Here is a 13,579-nt window from a genome sequence, read left to right on the forward strand (position 1 = left end):
TTTTCTGATACAATCCACTTTTATTTCCTAATGGCCCCAATATCTATGATTCTATGAATATTAGGTAGATGCAAATAATTTCTCTTTCCTGCAGTCTGTTAGGATGTAAATACTCACAGTCTCCAGATCCTTTTCATGCTCAATGCACAGAGAAAAGAATAAAAAGCCAGAAAAGATTGTTCTCAAAACTATGAGGCTGCTCCAAAAGTAATGCTTCATTGCATTATTAACAATGCTCTATTATGTTTGCCCATAACGTCAGAGGTGAATGTTGGTGGTGCAACAGTAGAGGCTGAACTTTCCCACCAACATTCCATTACTTTTCATTGCCATGTGATCAATGGCAGCAGAAGGGCAGTCTGACAAAACAGCATCTGACATGGGAGCACGTAGGAAGCAAAGGGGTGTTCCTCCACACAGAAGAATTATACAAAATTCTACCCACTGATATTCATTTATGCTAGTTGAATGTTTATGGAGGTTAAACAGTAGATTAAACATAGTGAAGCAGTGGGTGGTGTGTTCCAGTAGTGGTGACAGAAGATCACCTCCGCTGGTACAGATTTTTATGACAATGGCATGAAAGCTTTTGCTCACTGCTGGCAAAAATACACAGCTAATTGGTGGTGACTGTGTTAAAAGTAGTTTTTTATAGCTGGGAATTTGTTCTACCAAGAAGTGTCATTGTGCTATTTGTATCTGCTGTAGATAATTGAATTGGAATTGAAAACAGAAATAAATAGGAGGCATCACTTTCAGAGTGACCCATGTATTTTGATAATAAGAGTACAGGTTCTAATTAGATCTGCAACTCATATAAGCTATGTGGTAGCCATACCAAGTTTGTTAGGGTTTCCCAATCCAATATCACTAGTGGCAACAGAAGAATCTACCAATATGAACTCAAGACTTACCAGCCGCTGCATGCTTTTCACATGAGTAGGACTAATAGATAAGGCCTCTTCATACCAGCGTTTGGCTTCATCAATATTTCCACGAAGTTCAGCCACCTGACCTCTCATGTAAAGCACATAGTGAGACATCGGGAAGAGATTAGCTGCTTCCTGGGTGCATGCAGTGGCCTCAGCAGGCTTCCCAATTCCTATGTAGACTTCAGCTGTGGAAGGAAAGAGTGAAGACCAATGAATGATTCCTGCATCATCATACCATGACCAGATGAGTTAACAAGTGCTTTGTCTGTACGTATTGTTTCATAACAGGCAAAGGCCATTTTCCTCAAGAAATTTTTCAGCTTACGAGAAACTATTACATAAATTGTTTTAAATGGTTGCTTTAAACACCAGAAAACCCTCTGTGGTCTTTTTTAAACTCTTTGTGGTTATTTTTAAATGAAATCTGTGATTTTTTACTTTATTTTTAAACATGAGTGCTGCAGTATTCTGATATAATTAAAGAACAGTAAGCCCAACACAAAACTACAGAGATCCTTACAGAACGTAAGAACATGGTACTAATAATGGGCTTTTCTGAATTCCATAACAGCCATTAAGGAAGAAATAGCAATTGCTCCAATTACCAATCATTATATGTCAAGTCTGGTTCAGCATCCTATTTCAGAACAAAAATCTTTTTAAAGAAATACAATGCATTTGATGAGAAATGTTTCCTAGCTAAGGTGGCAGAACTGTGAAACGCTTATTCAGCACTCTGACAGAACTTTGTTCAAGTCTCATAGATACAAAAGGCGTATTTAATTTAACATAAATCACTCCTGAAGAAAGCATTGGATAGCTTGGCAGTTGTCTGAATCAGGCTGCTTCCGAGTTAAGATAAACATTTCTTCCATCGTAGTACAGACCCAAAAAAACCCGAGCCTCAAATTGTATGACTGCATTCTGTTGTATCACACTGTACAAAAGAAGTCTTAGATATTAAGAATTAAATGAAAATATTTATTAGAACAGTGAGGCCAGCTCCCCCTGTTCAGGACACACTTCTTTCACTGCCCAGTGTAGGGTGTCCATCTTGGGTTAAAGGCTGTGAGATCAGTATCTCACACCACAGGAGTGGATTTTGAGTTGTGCCGAACCTCTGGCTGGGGTTGATGCTGGTCTGCCTTTGAAGGAGCTTCCTTCTGAGATAACTGCATCAAACAGATTTGCTAGTTGGTATCTGTTATCAGTCAACTTCAGTACAGTACAGTGTATCACCTCCATGCGATATGTTTTTATTTTATCTCTTGCTAACATCAGCATACATACATATTTCTATTTGTTAATATTTAAAATCATAACCCATTTATAACAACGACTAACAAGAAACAGACTTGCAGTATTAGATTAAAAGTCCTATTCATTTCCTTGCTTCTCACTGATATCTGTAGAGTTGCTGGAATAATTACTGCTTTTCACTTAGAGACCTGATCCTGGTGATGAAGAAGAGACATTTTTACCACAAGAGCACTCTTTTTTTGTTGCTTGGATGACTCAGTGATTTCGCGGAATGCATTCTACCTAGCATAAATAGTATATCCACATGGACATATGGATGAATGCAGTGCATTTTCAAAAGCAATTTAATAAAATTCTTTTTCATGAAAAAATCTCTCAACTACTCTGAATAACTAACACACAAAACTGCAGATCCAGAAATGGAACCAGATTTAGTCAGAGATGGCACTACATAACTGGAAAATAGCAAATCTGGAAGATAATGAAGATATAAAATTTGGAAATCAAAAGCTAATGCTGGGAGAAATCCATTTTTCCTTGGCTTTTACTATTCTAACTGTTGGTAGACTCCAAAATTGAAGTTGTTGCCATAATCTGAGAACAAAATGTGAATTCTACTGTGAGGTTGTTTCATTGTTGTTATTTGCTTTTGTTTTATATATACTTATGTATATATCTGTATATATATTTAAAGCTCTGAGTGGTTCATTTCTGAAGTGCTTTTCCAAAATCTGCCTGTCAGTATTACTACAAAATGAACAAGATTTTAGTGGGAATAGAATACACTATATTATTGCAGTGCAATCCACTTGGCCTCTCCTTGTTTTATTGTTTCTTCTCCAGTATCAGACTTGAAACACTTTAAAATAAACACTCCGAACTTGCCAATGAAAATACTGTTAGGAAAAATGTAATTTATATGTTGTGATTGATTTAAGACAAAAAAACCCACAAAAACAAAACAACAACAAGCAGCTTATTATTCAACACCACCCCGAAAGCACTTATGAGCACTTATGAAATCTGTGGTTCATACTTTCAGTTGTAAGGTAAAGGAGAAGGAAGCAGAAGCATAACACGAGGCATGCACAGAGACCTACTGGAACAGTCTATAAAAGGTGCTGAGTAAAAGCTATAAAAATCAGCAAATAACATGCAGAAATTAATCATCTACTTAAGTCACTTTTATCTGCTACCACAACAACTGGAAAGTAAAAAATACACATTGTTTGGCTAATTTAACGGACTGCAATTGGAACTTTGTGTTCCTTTAGAGGATACAAGTAGGGAAGCAACTCGGGCTTTTCACACTAGCCAGTGCAGGTTACAACACTGCTTATAAAGATACTGTTCTGCAATATAGCACAGTAACTTGACAATTATTAAAAAGTCTCCCTAAAATGTAATTATTTAAATAATTCCCTTCTGTACAAAGGTACTTCATGTTATGCTGCTATGATTCTGCCAGAGTATACACTGGCCTTCTCCTATACAGTACCTTAAATCCTAGGGAGCATTGGAAAACTATGAAAGAATGAATAGAATGTGGAACTTCTGGCTAGCTATTAAGCATAAGAGTTAATCTGAGAAATTTCTGCATCCGGAGCTGTTTCTTTCAGGATAATTTCATGTGATGTATACAAGACAAAGTACATGCCTTAAAATACAGAGCAGTTTATTTAAAATAGAAATTACTTCAAGCTGAGAAAAAAGTTACAGAACAACATGGTAATTTCAAATAAATCAGTTGCAGAAAACTGACAGTGCCAGGTGACTCCATAGGAAAATTTCAGAGAAGAGAAACAGTTTGATGAGAAACCAGATGCCAAGGCTGACGTTCCACTTCTCAGCGTCTGCCCTCTACACTCAGAGAATGTCCTCAAGCCCCTCCAAGCTCAAACCCTTCCAGCATTATGCTTCTATTTTACCGGCAAAACAATCTACTTTTCAGTCAAGCTCCACAGCATTGCTGAGTTCAGTCTTGACGCATTTCTCAGAGCAACCATCACAGCCATTGGTAATTTAGGGTCAGATCTGTTTCTAATATCATTACACTGAAGAATGCACTAATTGCAAAAGTTTTGTTTTGCTTTCATATTTAAAATAAGTCTGAACTTCTGCTTTTACATTGTCTGCCCAGAGATGAACGGCTGAAGGAGTTCATTTGTAAACACAAGATGAGAAATCTAAAGCCAGTTACTGTCTGCAAAATCAACTTCTTCAGACTGAATGCCACATTCATTTATACTCATGACAACTGGAATGACAGTTTAGATCAATATGAAAAAATATTTTCTCTCCCTCCCCATTGCATATAATAGTTCAGGTAAATACATGCCTCTAAAACTTATCTTGTCATACCTGCTATTCAGGTATAACTCCTTCATGTCTCTATAACCCAACATCCTCATTAAAAAAAAAAAAAAAAGAAAAAAAAAAAGAAAAAAGCACATTAAAGATTTTTTTCTCCATTAAGAAGTAAAACAATACATATCTATGCAGGAAGCCAAACAGTAAGCATGGCATGATTTTCAAAAAGCAAGCAATTTCCCAATGGTAAGTCTTCATTTTTATTTAAAGAATGTGTGTTGCAGGTTAGGTGTTAAGTAATCTTATGGCAGCTTTCTATGAAAATATCCCGTATACACAGATGAAGATACCTTTATCTGCTTTGTATGGTGCTTTTTGGAATAAACTTTACTCTGAGTGAATGTTTCTACAAGAAAGAAAACTTCTCTGAAGACTGACAGCAACTGTCCTTCATTTCCTGCTTGATTTTTGCTTGTTTGCTTTTTTCCTTTCATTAATCTCTACAGACAAAGAGTTAGGGCACTCTTTACACTTTGCTGTGTCCTTCCTCTGGATCTTTAGTATTTATTTTGCTCTGCTCCACACTTCACTCCCACTTCTCACCTACGCTTCCTCCTGCTGGGATGAGACTATGGCCTACAGACCATGTTCACACAGATAGGAATTTTTAAGAGAGGAAAGTGAACTGTGCAATACAGCCAAAGACCAAGCTGCAGACTACAAAGAAATCAGCAAAGAGCATCCCTTCTGGAGGAAATAGCAGCAGTCATTTGTGTGGACTGAATGGAATGAACTCTGTGGAAAGATTAGGGATTACAGCATTGCAGATGCTAAGAGTTACTGTAGATGGCTATCTGTGTTGGTTTATAAATATTTACAATCAGAAAGGCCATGATGCAAGGCAGGTGACTACAGCATGCCTTGGTAAGCCCCGTCCTGTTTTTAGTCTGTGTGGCCTTGGAGGAACATTCTCTCCCCAGATGAGGTCAGTTATCAATCACGATCATTGTTCTCCCCAATCTCCTGTTGGCATCTGGAGTTTTTTTCCCCTGAAACAGTAATTAATAACTGGGAGCCATTGCTCTGTAATGACCTTCACATAAAAGAATTGTTAATGCAAAACATGTAAATTAAAATTCCAAGAAATGCAGTACTGTATCTAGAATGTAAACAAGAATATTTCTTATTAAAAGTAGTTCCCAAATGATTTGAATTCCAGCACTTTGGAAAGTAATATACAACTCTTCCTGACAGAAAGCTCAGCAACACATATACAAGATGAAATATATCTTGGAGTGTTTTTAACACATGGTTACCATTCACAGTAAACATGATAGGAAAGATATCACGGCTATACAGTATACAGTGAATATAATGAAAAAATAGTTCTGTCACTGAAAAATGCTCGAGTCTGAGAGCAGAATTAAATAAAAAGAACAACTGCTGATTGATTTCTGAGTAACACTTTTCTGCTGCAAGTATCAATCAAAACAAATGCACAGTAATAGTGTAACATTGGTAACAGTGTAAAAATACATACAGTGTGGCATCATTATCTGATTAATAGTTTATCCAGCAGTCACTTGTGATACTGACTTACCCTGTAGCCTGAGCCTGGAAGCAGTGTAACAGTAACAAACCCACTGGAGATCAAGGGACATTCAGACAAATACTGGGTCTTTCACATTAATGAAGCCAGAAAGAAGAGAGCTGAGCAGCTGCCACAGCTGCAGTGGACAAGTTGCTTTACAGTAAAAGGCTGCTACCTTTTTTTTTCCTGTCATGTACAGAGTTAGCAATAAATGAGATGGGAAAGAACAAGAAATATTTTCCTTTCATGGTACCTGCATGAAGCCATATTTGAGCTAGCGTCATCCAAGGATGCAGGGGACCTTGTTTAGGGGCACTGCTTTGCAGAGATGAAGCAACTTCAGACAGCGCCTGCTCCACTCTGGAAGCTGCTATTGAAGTTGCATGGATCGAACCTGTACAGGTAATTTTGAAAAATTACATATCAGAAAAAGAATAGAAGTCAAACATGCTGCATAAAACATTTAATCATAAGCCTTTTCATATCAGGTTTTTCCCCAAAGCCCTTTATGTTCAATTTACATGTGTCATTGCAAAGAATTTTTCAAAATGGCAGGTTAATTTTCCCTGTTACAAAAGCTTTTATACTGTTCCATAGGATTCTATGCTAAAAACACACTCGACAACATATCTGTGTTGCTGCTTTGGATATTCTCTGTTAAACCCATTGTCTCTTTTATTGCAACCTATGATCCAAAAAAAGGCTTGTGATGGTATCGTAACACTGTAATCTTCAGTTAGCTACATGCACTCTGATGTTAGTAATTGCTATGTCTTTCCATAGAGTGCAATTAGATGACTATTTTAAGACTAATAATAGCATTAGAAAAAGAATTAAAATATACAAGATGATCACAACAAACCCCAGCACAAATACACAATTAAACCGTTCTGAATGTAAACCTCAGCTATTCAGGAAGACTGAATTGAAATGCCTTCTGGTAAAAAACCCCTTGCAGGAAGAACATACCCAAAGTTGCTTTGGGTAATTCCCTTAATACAAAGCATTTACAAGTGAGATTAGAATATTACTGGCAAATATTACTTTTTTCCAAGTATTGGAAATGAAAAATCTCCTAGGACAAGAAATTACCTAATGACAATGGTACTTTGTATATCCAGTTATTGACAGTATTCTTAGTTTTGATATAAATTTTTTTTTTTTTTTTTCAAATCAAAACCATGTTTTTTTTTTAAGCTATGCTCTTTGTCATCTAACCTTTAATGCACCTCTTGTTTTATGATTACAACTTACAAAATCTCAGATTGACCAGGCCCTAGTTAATAAATAATGGAAGTAAAATATTCCATATTGAATCTGGTAAGAAGTCTTCTAAGCTCAGTCACATATCTGTAATGGTCAACAATGGCAGGTAACTCAATAAAAGTCCTGAATCCTGTACAGATCGAAGGCACATCTCCCACAAGCTCAGCACTAACAGTTAAACAATAAATAAAAACTTCACTCTTGTTATCACAGGTTTTCTGAGAAGGTTCCCACATGAAGCACGCATTCTTATGTGCGACAAGATACCAGCAGATTAGAAAAGTAGGAGTTCTAGTACACAAATTAGTTGGAAGGGAAATTTTGTCTAAAAGCACACATCATGTTTCCCTGAACTGACAAAAACAAGGGAAAACCAGCACAGGACATAACAGTATTTCTTAGGCTGTTTTGAACAAGGAATTGCCAGAGACCTGAAAGAGTATCTGGCTATGGAGTTTGCTTTCCTCTGCTGGTTAATGAGAGAATTCGCACTGTAGTCTGCATCCCTGAATATTCACTGAGGTTTCTGTATATCTTATCTTAAAGGCTTCCAAAGAAAGGCAAAATGGAAGTCTAAGTCTAAAGACTTAAGTCTAAAGAAGCATGTGGAGCATATTTGAAAAGAAGCATCAACTAAAGGTACCATAAATAAACTCTAGTCTCCCCTCCGTGTCTGTAAATGCATGTCACTGCAGCCTGCCACCTGCTACACCTCCAGTGCAACTCATAGCAAAGGAGTCTCTTCACAATTTAGCAGGTTTTTTCGTTTGTTTGTTTGTTTTAAGGTGTGATTTGCTGGTGGAAAGGATATCATCTTCTAATCCCTTCCTTCTGAGAAGCAAGTGTTTGATTTATTATTAAAAAAGACCTACATTTTCTGTAATCTAAGGCATGGACTGTGGCTACTAATCAGACCACAAGTGCTGCTACATTTTAGGTATCCAGTATTTATTTAACCATAAAAGATAAATGGTACTATATTATTATAACTTGTTGCATATCAATTTCTACATAGAAAGAACTATAGTGTGATAAAATTTCTGAGAAGCCATGCTATGAAAGTATCTCCACCTACGCCACAGTTAAAATGGAATGGATACCAAATATTTTCTACGGTAATTAACTGGAATTTATAGCAGAATAAAAAAAGTCTCTTAATGAAAAAATATGCATATATATTTCTATGAGATTTATTTCATAAAGTGTTATTAAAGTAGCTTGTTATGAAAAGGGGTTACAGGGTGTCCAGAGAAGCTGTGGACACTGCACCCCTGGAGGCATCAGAGCCAGGTTGGATGGAGCCCTGGGCAGCCTCACCTGGTGGGAGGCAGCCCTGATCACACGGAAGAGGGATGGAAGTGGGTGGGATTAATGTCCCAGTATTAGGCTTCAGGAGTCTCAATCAAGCCACTAAAAATATTTACCTCTCAGCTTTCACTAAATTAATACAGCTGATATAAAGATGTATTATATATTCACCGTGAACATTTAACAATCTAAAATTCAACATGTGCCAAGTAACTTAATTTTTTAGAAACTTAGATTGCAGATTATTCAGCATGACCAGCTAAATTTAAGTCATCTCTAAACAACATCCTAAATAAGAGATTTATTTTAGCTTAAGTTTGAAAACCATATTTTAAGCAGAATACAAAGTAATGATGTAACATTCCACAGAGGTATTTGGAAAATCCAGCCTCTGAAATCCACCATGCTTTAGCCTTATTTAAAAGCCTCAAAAATTTAAATACTTTAAACAGCACAAAAGCACCAATGCTTGTGATTTATTTTGTTTCTTTAAAAATCTTCCTTGCAGTGGCTGTTAAAAGTCATCAGGCATATGGCTATACAGTTTCCAAAAGGACAGCTAACTTCCAGATCAGCCTTGTATGTCTAATAAGAACAGTCACTCACCTTTTATCACAACTTTGCACCTTTATTTTCTTTTGTTAAATAAAATAAAGAATTTGAAATAAAATAATTAAAAAAATATATATTTAAAATAAATATATTTTACTTAAAAAAATAAAGTAACCACAGTCTTTTCACAGGGCCCAATTTAGGCATCCTTCAGGTACACTGCACCCATATTAATAGCTCTAACCAAGAAACTCATGAATGCTTCTTTAGCGTTGCCACAATTGGGCAACATCTGACTTATTTCTAACTCTGCGTATTAAAAAGACAGTGAATGAGTCTTCATTCTGCACATAACCAAAGATCACCTGAAATCATGTCCTGTGTGCTAAAAGCTTCAATTAGAAGTGATGAGGATATATAGAGGTTTGTGAGGTAAAAAGTGAAGCTTAAAGTGTGCTTGAGGCTTCAATATGCTGGCAGTTCCCTGGGCTGCCCGATGGCTTTGTCATAAGTTCTCTCCCTTCCCAACCTTACCTGTATTATTCTTATCTCAGTTCATATTTTCAAGCATATCTTCACTACAATAGCTATAACTCACTTAGCTGTATCTTCCTTCAAATGCTCAATAGAAATCTCTTGTTTGAAACCTCACCATATCTTAGAAGCACACAAAATTCTTGATCTTCCAAGACATCTTCTAAACCTGCTATTACAGCATGACACTTAAGAATAAAGAAAAAAAAATCCCTTAAAAAAACAACAACAACAACAAAAAACCACAGGCAGCAGCGTGTCTCTTTTGGGATGCAAAAGAATAAGGTGTGAAATCAGTAAATATAGCACCAAAATTGATCCCATCTATTCACTTTCAAGCCCTGAGGCTTACTTACACTAAATGGGAAAATAGTGAAACAGGGATTGTCTTAGCAAAATCTAGCATACATCATTTAAATTATTTACTGACTGAGATAGGGAATAACAATTACATTGCACATTGAAAATGGGACAGAATGTTTCTAAACCAAAAAGTTTCCTGTAACATTTAGCCAGAATTCACAGAATTTCTGCTCACCACACTAGCATAATACATGCTACCTATATGTGAATACCTGTTTATGTGAATGTTTCAATTCAATATCATAAACCCTTCTTGCCAGCAGACTTGTACAAACAAAATTTAATCAAGAAGTAAAGCAGTCTCACATGGAACCCTTTGTTTTCCAAGATACTCCTACAGTTCAATTTTCATGAACACCGAAGTGCTCAATTCACTTCTCTTTAGGCTTTTCTCAAGATAAATATAGGAAAGTCTGCATGAAACTGATCTTTTAAATATCAACTATAAGTCACACAATGTAAACAGAAAGCGCGTCTTGACTTTTTCTGTTCTTTCCTTGGTCATTCCCCCAGAAATTCTTCACCATGTTGCCTAAAGGATACGAACTAAGATATAGACTCAATCAGAACTTGGAGAATCACTACCACTACATCAATTTGCATCAAATTTGCCATCTGAGAATGAATAAAAGAAAACAACATGGATGACATCTTTCATGAAACAGATTCATAACAAGTGACAAGAATACCAGAAAAGGATTTCTTTTTATATCACAAAAGTACATAGCAAAACAATTTTGCATTTATCATGTTTTCAATCAACATTTCAGCATTTATATAAAGGAAAAAATGCTTCAACAGCAATGCTCATGCAGGAATGAGGAGGAAAAAAAAACATGTGACTGTCAACTACATATTCACGCAAAGCTGCCAGTAGGAACATTAGTGGTGAGGCATAGTGAGAACTGTGCTAAACAAAGCAGAAACAGAAAGCAGAAAGAGGCAGCACCTTCTGCAGGATGAAAACAACACTGAAATGATTCATTCAATATAACAAATTGGCAGGTTTAGTCAACATTTTTTTTTTTTCCTATCAAATTAATTATGTGTCTTAGATACCTTTCACAATAAAGAATTACTAATCTAGCTTTCAATATGGTTATACATGGAGATATGCAGTATGCACATGGAGGTAGGGAAGTATGGACAATGTCATTTACAGAGTATTCTTCCAGCTCTCTGAAAAACACACCTCGTGATTTGTCACCATCAAACATGCTGTTTTACATCTCTTCTTATCTTTTTTAACGCAAACAAATTTAAACTTTACTATCCAAGGCCAAATGTACAGCCTTATAATATAACTGGTTAGAAGGAAAAAACTTGTTCAAGAGAAAGTAGTAGTTTATTATGACTCATGACAAAAGTTGCAACGTGTCCTTTTAGACCAACATGCTCCTTAGGAATAGCTGTGGCAAAAAATCTGCAGTACAACATACTGGCAGCTGGCCATTGTGTTATACAAAACTCTCCTAAAATATCTTTATTTGCAGTCCTCTAGAAATAAATACTGCCTCTTTAATTATTAAATGCAAATGTTAGTCAAGTGCATTCAGATCTTGTAAGTTCACAGCCCATAGGGTGACTGAATGAGCAAAAAGCATCAGCCTTCCTAACACACTATTAACTTCTACTACTGATGGACAAAACATGTATGCTTTGTGGTGAAGGAAAAGGTGATTTAAGTCCTTAAGAAATTAATAGAACTTCAGAGTAATACTACTTACAAACCGAAAAAAGGGAGTAAAAACCATGAAAGTAAGCATCTGATGGATTGCCTTTGAATAGATCAAACCACAAATTAAAATCCAAGCTAAAAAGGAGATAAATAAGACAATAAATTGGCAAAAAACCACAAACTCCAAGAAAGCCAGAGGATTTCCAATAATCTTCAAACTGTAAATCATGTTTACAGGGATCCAAATGACCAAAAAAAAAAAAAAGAATAAAAAAGGATATTATTATGTACCATAAATATTTTCATAGAACCTTTGCTACATCGTTAAAATCACGTTCCTGTTCAACAGAAATCGAATGTCAAGTTAATATAAAGAGTTTTATTTGCTCTTTCACCAGGAGGGAAGAAAAAAAGAACTAAGAGAACATGAGACTTTCAGTCCTGTTAACTATAGTAGAAAGTATGAAAATCTAGGCAAATTTCTAAACTTTTACTTATTCAAAGATAGAGGGCTTTGACTTTCATATATTATTTACACTATACAAAGGACTCCAATATCTGTTTTTTCATGGTTCCACTATTTCTCGTGTACGTTGGAAGCTTCTTTCCCGAGGACGAGGTAGCTTTAATCTAAAATGGAAGACTTGGCTCTCCATAATGGTATACGTGCATGAACTTCTACATTCATTCCATTTGCCGCCATTCTTGAGTAATGTTTATTGTAGCACTGCAAAGAACATGCAATTTAATGCTATCTGTACTATTTCTAGAGAAGGCCTCAGCAAGTCCAACTCAACAGCACTCAAAAGTGTGATAGAAATTAATCAGCCATTCAACTGCTTCAAGAAGAGACAGACTTAATCAAACTTTTCTAGGACACGGTTCCTGAAGTCAAAAGGAAGTGCTCTCCTGAATTTCCAGTCATAGGCTTATCTATAAGGTAGTGTTTTCAAAATTCGAATCTTAAGTCAGCTACTAAAATGAGTGAAAGATTTATTCCCTAGGTTTTGCTAGGAATTAATATCTTTGACATAATACAAGTTACAAGCTAGTGTCAAAAGTGAACTTCATAAGACTGGATTAGTAACTGCAGTAATGTAACACAGTGCTCTGCATAAATCAGTGAGTGAAGCACAATTTAAAAGAAATAATAACAAATTAAAAATAAATGGAAGACTAATTTAATTTTACACTGCCATTTGAACAATGCTCTGGCAGTTTGACTCTACAGTTTGTATTTAAATGCGTGAATTAATTTTACAGCATGTTTAAACTTGTATCACTTCAATGAAGAGAAGAGCTATTGATTTGGGAAAGCAAAATGCTGATTTTCACTACTCCACTGCCTCTGAATTGTTTCAATAAATCCAACCTGCACTATGAAAATATATGCTGGTATTCAAAGCATTTTTTTCCTTCATGTGAAGTTTCAGGGAAGGTGTGTAAGCAATTACTTAAAGGCTTTTACATCAAGGATCTAGATATCATTAAGATAACACGGAAATCCTTTGAATGAACAGATTTGTTGGACAAATGATGCCAGTAATGAAAATAATTACAGCTCCAATACAATGCAGTAATGACCAATAGCCTCTTCTACGAAACACCTACCATTTTCTGTAGCAGTCAAGAGAACAGAATATGGTCTGTAACGTTTCATCTTTGGGGACCAATAAAAGAGTCTGTTCAGGACAAACTCTTAAAATCCATTCTGTATTAAATGACCTGCATCTGAAAGGCCAGATTTTACTCACACTCTGTTGAAGCTTAGATTATTTTAAACAT

At 35.8% G+C, this 13,579-nt stretch overlaps 1 protein-coding gene across 3 annotated transcripts in view; it reads right to left on the reverse strand.

Moving 5' to 3' along the window:
- Positions 1-13,579, reverse strand: part of TTC7B (tetratricopeptide repeat domain 7B) — a 124,138-nt gene that overhangs the window by 23,455 nt on the left and 87,104 nt on the right. For 2 of the 3 annotated variants that reach the window (XM_042865153.1, XM_042865134.1), the window contains 2 exons: positions 6,347-6,487; positions 915-1,117 (listed from right to left, as the gene is read on the reverse strand). In XM_042865153.1, the coding sequence (XP_042721087.1) occupies positions 915-1,117; positions 6,347-6,487 (344 nt within the window). Of the gene's footprint in view, positions 1-914; positions 1,118-6,346; positions 6,488-11,843; positions 11,895-13,579 lie in introns of all 3 variants that reach the window. The other variant, XM_042865143.1, reaches the window with a different exon arrangement.

This window comes from Lagopus leucura, unplaced genomic scaffold, assembly GCF_019238085.1.
Source record: "Lagopus leucura isolate 7727_CA_CO unplaced genomic scaffold, USGS_WTPT01 Super-Scaffold_1, whole genome shotgun sequence".
Taxonomy (NCBI): domain Eukaryota; kingdom Metazoa; phylum Chordata; class Aves; order Galliformes; family Phasianidae; genus Lagopus; species Lagopus leucura.